Here is a 5923-nt window from a genome sequence, read left to right as displayed (position 1 = left end):
ATCTCTTTTGCCCCGTAAACGGGTTCCAAAGCACTAATCTATTTTCTCTGGTGGTGCATAACAATAAACCATCGCAGTGAAAGGCTTGAGATATATCTGCATATGTATTACGATAGGGGTCGACTAGGGTAAGTTCACCTTTCGGAACGACGTCCATGCTAACTCCATGGAGATTGTAGCTCATCGAATAAACCTTAAAATTCAGTAGCATAAGAGCATGGTACTGCCTTTTGTCGTAATATTTTTTGATGAATCCTCGATCTTTGAGTAAAGCGTGCAACCTTTTGCAAGTAGATCGTAATCTTCGTAGACATGTCACCGGAACCTTAGAGAATATCTCTTCTATCACATCCTGTGGAAGATCGAAGATTAACTTTGTTTTGATTTTTGACCTCATCTTTGCATATAGGCGACGGTAACTTAGTTAGGGTTAAGTAATCCTTAACACATATCCACTTTTTTTTTATTTTTTTTCTCTCCCTTTCATTGATGAATTCGTAAACACATTAAAAATAAAAAGAATTTTAAACATATAAGATTATTATAAATACCAAATTATTTTTTATATATATATAGCAATAAATAGTTGTTGCCTTTTTTTGGTTAATGTAATAATTATTACTTTTACGTCGTTAAATTTCAGAAAGTGAAATCCTGCATATCCCTCTTTACACTGTTACTTTTTTTTTCTTCTCTTTCTTTTCACTATTGTAAATTTTCCTTTACTCTATGGTTAATTGTCACGCTAAAATAGGTAAATTATTGGGGATTTTCAAAAATACTTATTTTTGCTATATTACTTTTTAAAAATACGTTTTCATATTGTCCATTTTCAAAAAAACACTTTTTAAAGTATTAAATAACTTAATTCTAAGCCTTAAACTCTAAATACTAAACCCTAACCCCTAAAAATTATATCCTAAATGTAAAATAAAGAACTCAAACCTAAAAAAACAAATTTCCAAAAATTAAATTAACATATTGTAATTGTGTAAAAAAAAAAAGTAAAAATGAAAATGTTCAATAAAAATAGGTATTTTTGTAAAATGTATTCCAAAAAAAAATATTTATAACAAATTCTCTAAATTATTTTGCCTGTTTACCTTTTATAACTTGATTAAGTTTTTAGATTGTTAAAACGTGTCATATATAATCTGATTAAGCTTACTAGCTTAGTCACATGTTGATGTATCAAATGTGTAGATTTTAGATAGATGGACGAATCAGAAAAGTGTATTTTATATCTAATTTTCTCTTTATTTCATTTACAAATTGTTTTGAATTTTCATATAATACATATGCTAAATAATGTTCAACATACACCGTATCTTTGCTATTGGATACGAAAACAGCAACTCTTGTCCCCGTAGCTACAAAATCTTGAGGTTTTGGTATGAGCTCCATCACCTCCGGGTTGCTGAGATTGAGATCTATGACTTTACCTCTGATTCATGGAGGGTTCTTGATGATGGCATAATGAATAATCATACATGGGTCTTATGTTGTGGTGGCGTGTCTGTGAAAGGAAACACTTACTGGGTTGCTGCAGAGAGATCATCGAATGTGTTTTTTTCTTGCTCAGTTTTGATTTCACAACAGAGACTTTTGGGAGTCTTCCTCTTCCCTATCACTATCAGAGTGACAATATTGAAGATACAGCTGCAATCTCTGTCGTTGGTGAAGATAAAATCGTGGTGCTTCATCAGAACCTCCTTGCTTTCTCGATTGAGGTGAACATTTGGGTGACAAACAAGATTGGTGAGGCCAACGACTTTTCCTGGAGCGACTTTGTCTTAACAGTGGATTATGAAAGATTTCATTTACCGTTTGTGATGAATGTGATGAGTTTTTTGTTGGACGAGGAGAACGAGACAGCAATCTGTTGTACTATATTTGGAGCAAAGTCCAGAATCTACATTGTGGGAGAGGACAAATATAATAAAGAAGTTAAGATTATACAGGTTTCAGATATGGATTGGCCATTTCTCCTCAGTTATGTTCCAAGTTTGGTTAACATTTAGAAAACTAACTACACCCAAAAGGCAAAAGAAAAGGAAATCAAGAGAGGTGCTTCTGAGCTCAGATTAGTCAAATATTCAAGGGGTTATCTAGTACTCGTATACATTGTTCTACTTATAGCCAGTTTCACATCTTCGAGAGATTATCATCACGTAACGTAAGCAGAATCTTATATAATGAAACCATTTAACCAAAACTGTACATAGAAATGATTGGTCTCCCTGTACTGCATAGCAGCTCAGCTCAACCCATGGGTTTTTAAAAAAGCCCATTTAGAAAACTACTCACGGGGGACAATATATATGGAGAACAAAAACATTTGGACCTGGTGACTTTTAATTATGATCACCAAGTTAATAATAATACTCGATTAGTAAACGCTACAAAAAAATTGAGCGCTTTGTAAAATACAATACTAAAAGTATGATTGACACTGAATCCTTATCCTGCAAATCTCTCTCCATGCACCTCTTGAAATGCAAATTGAGAAATCCATCATATGTATATGTTTCTTCTTTTCAGCCCTTTCTTCTATTTGGGTATTAACACCGGACAGTAGTTCTTAAATGGTGGTAAAAGAAACTCATTACGTGCTTATGGATATATTAAACCGTCACAAAGAAAGATTTTAGTTATTTATTTAAATCTTCTGAAATCTTTAGATTGCTAAGTTTACCATAAGACTCAATAGATGGATCAACTTTGCTGTGAATTCCATAAAAATCATCGCTGATTGAATAAACCCCAAAATTACTTCGTAAAATCGACTTCCCTTTTGACTTGCACAAGTTTTTTTGACGAATCTCGGATTTCTGAACAAATCGTATCATCATTTGCAAATAGTTTGCAATTTCATTATAGACTTGGCCGAAATCCTAGAGAGTGTTTCCTAGAGAGTATTTTGGATTCCAAATCGTGTGGAAGATGGAGAATCATCATTTTCATTGTCATTTTTTTCTGATTTGCTCGAAGAATTACACCAACAAAAAAATAGGTATAAAAGTAAATATATAAATTAGGGGTTTAGTTGCCGTGAAAAAGTAGAAATTAGTTAGCATTTTGGTTACGGTAAGCCCGTATATACCATTTACTAAAAAGGTCACTAGTTTTGTTAGCAATTTCAAACAAAACTTTTAAATTGTTTAAAAGAATTCCATAAATATCTTTATTTATTAAACTATAAAATCAACAGTAGGTTCACAAATGTTGATTTGAACTTTTGAAGTCTCTCTTCTTTTTATAAGTCGGCAAGAGTATTTTACTAGTAGTATTTTTTCTAAAACTCAATACTAGTTGGTTATGTAACACGTGTAAAAGTAAAAATGGGAAAGTTCACCTAGTTAATATTTTTGTTTAAAGTTTCACACATATGTGGCTGTGTGTGATTTGAAATCTCTCCTTAATTTTATTTAACATTCGGCGAGTCGGCAAAGAGTATTTTACCATTTTTCCTAAAAATCAATTGTTGGTTACGCAACACGTGTAAAGAACCACTTAACACGAATCCAAGATCGAGAAGCTAAAAGAAGCTGGTACTCTCCACGTGGTTAGCCACGCGTCTCAAGCCTATCTCGTTTTCGACTAGTACATAAGAAGGAAGAAATCACATCACCATTCCTCGGAGAACACCAAAGCACAATCATCTGATATTTTCCGTAAACTGATCATTGTTTTCTATCTATCAAATATTTCATTCCTGCGAGTTGAAAAGAGAGTTACGTTATAAGTTATTTTGTTTTCCATTAGTGTGATAAGTAAGAATGGGGTTAGAGAGGAAAGCGTACGGTTTGGTTATGGTATCTTTGATACTTATGGCAATTGCAACGATGTGTTGTGTCCAAGCTACGATCGAGGAAGAAGCGGCTAAGGATGAATCATGGACTGGTTGGGCCAAGGAAAAAATCGGTCTCAAGCACGAAGACAACGTCCAACACACCGTCCAAGACGACGCTTGGAGAGCGAGTGAAAAAGTCAAGGACGACGCAACTCATCACACTGTCCAAGACGACGCTTGGAGAGCGACTGAAAAAGTCAAGGACGCGAAAGACGAGGCTAAGCGTAAAGCAGAGGAAGCAGTTGGAGCAGCGAAGGATAAAGCGGGGTCGGCTTACGAGACAGCTACATCGAAAGCTGGCGAGGGTTTGAGTTCTGTCAAGGATAAGGCCTCGGATAGTTACAACTCAGCTGGACAAGTTAAAGATGACGTGTCTCACAAGTCAAATAAAGTCAAAGACAGCTTGTCTGGAGATGAGAACGATGAGTCTTGGACTGATTGGGCAAAAGAGAAAATCGGAATCAAGAACGAAGACAGTAACCCTAACTTGGGAGATACGGTTTCCGAGAAGGCTAAAGAAGCTAAGGACGCTGCTAAACGCAAAGCGGGAGATGCTAAGGAGAAGTTGGAGGAAACGGTTGAGGCTACGAAAGAGAAGGCGAGCGATATGACGAAGGCGGCTAAGGAGAAGGCGGAGAAGTTGAAGGAGAAAGCAGAGAGAGATAGCAATAGTGCGAAGGAGAAAAGTAAGGAAAGCTACGAGACTGCGAAATCAAAAGCCGATGAGACTTTGGAATCTGCAAAAGATAAGGCGTCGCAGAGTTACGACTCAGCTGCGCGTAAATCAGAGGAAGCTAAAGACACCGTGTCACACAAGTCAAAACGTGTTAAAGAGAGCTTGGCCGACGATGAAGCGGAGCTTTAAAAAAATTGAGGGGAAAAAATCGTCGATGTGTGAACGGTGTTGAGATGTTGATGTTGTTTTCTTGTTCATGATCTTTTTATATGTAATCATGGTCTAATCTTTTCATGTGTTTTTTTTTTTGGTTTCGTAGTGTATACGTTGATCTCTTGGGATATATACACATATCGTACCTTATGAATAAGGAGTCCATACGTAAATTGTCTATTCGGATCCGTTAGTAAGTTTGAGAGGCGCAATCCTTAGAATCCTATAAGCAGAAAAAGCCCAAAAGACGTCGTTATAAGCAGAAAAAGCCCAAAAGACGTCGTTATTCAATAAGAATACAATAATTTTTCCAAACGACGTTTGTAGGCTGTGATTTTACGTCGTTTCGTAAGATGGAGAAGAGGATCCAAACTAATTTACCGATTAGCCAATTAACCTTAAGCCTGAGTTGCCATTTATTAATCAAATTTTAAGTACAATATGGTAGTGATTGGAATCTCTCGCCATATGAATTAACATAAGACCAAACACGTATAGATTGTATATTAAACTACGCTTTTTGGGTCGTTTTGGCTTTTGCCCCCACTCCAGTGGTCGAGTAGTGTGGCTGGTGAGAGGAAGTTGATTGCTCACATCACAAACTTATAATAACAAATACAGTACGCTCTTTTAATCATAAGGTGGTTCACTTTTTTCATATTGAAATATATTAATAACCTCGACAAAACTCTTCGTCCCCACTTTGCTTATAATTGTTGATATTATAATCATCTTTGGTGAAAATTAAAATATATTCTAGTTTCACTTTTTGTGGTGATGTCAAAATGTGATACGACGCTTTTTGCTTTCGTCTTTCTTGTTCCCAAGGGTTGGAGATTCCCATAAAGCGTAAAGCAAATGTATTTTTTAGCGTAACATATTATATCATGATCATTGATCACATCACATCACTTTTGAATTTGTTTAATGTTACTCATTGTTAGGGCATGTACATTCTGATAACTGAGTTGGGTGTTCTTAAACTAAAAATATTACTCCCTTAGTTTCACAGTATAACATGTTTTAGAAGATGTTTTAGATGATATTTTCAACTTTTTAAAGTAACTTTTAGATTACTTTTATATTTTTTATTATTTATTTTATGCAGTCTTGTTTATAATTGATTGATTTTTTTTAAAGTGGTTATTTCTTAATCTACGTACTTTCACTCAAAACATCTT

General features: G+C 35.0%; 2 protein-coding genes and 1 pseudogene across 2 annotated transcripts in view; 2 read left to right on the top strand and 1 right to left on the bottom strand.

Annotated features, from left to right (window-relative positions):
- The window catches only part of LOC104705250 (putative F-box protein At3g17560), a 2202-nt gene extending 1805 nt beyond the window's left edge, over positions 1–397 (bottom strand). Inside the window, exon 1 of the mRNA XM_010421216.2 lies at positions 139–397. Within this exon, the coding sequence (XP_010419518.2) occupies positions 139–397 (259 nt within the window). The remainder of the gene's footprint in view (positions 1–138) is intronic.
- Positions 1309–2077, top strand: LOC109133078 (annotated as a pseudogene).
- LOC104782316 (late embryogenesis abundant protein D-29-like) lies at positions 3640–4922 on the top strand. Its single transcript, XM_010507224.2, has one exon. It carries the CDS (start codon positions 3780–3782, stop codon positions 4716–4718), a length of 939 nt encoding a protein of 312 aa, XP_010505526.1. The 5' UTR covers positions 3640–3779; the 3' UTR covers positions 4719–4922.

The sequence above is a fragment of the Camelina sativa genome, chromosome 1 (assembly GCF_000633955.1).
Source record: "Camelina sativa cultivar DH55 chromosome 1, Cs, whole genome shotgun sequence".
Taxonomy (NCBI): Eukaryota; Viridiplantae; Streptophyta; class Magnoliopsida; order Brassicales; family Brassicaceae; genus Camelina; species Camelina sativa.
This window is presented reverse-complemented; position numbering and strand designations above follow the sequence as displayed.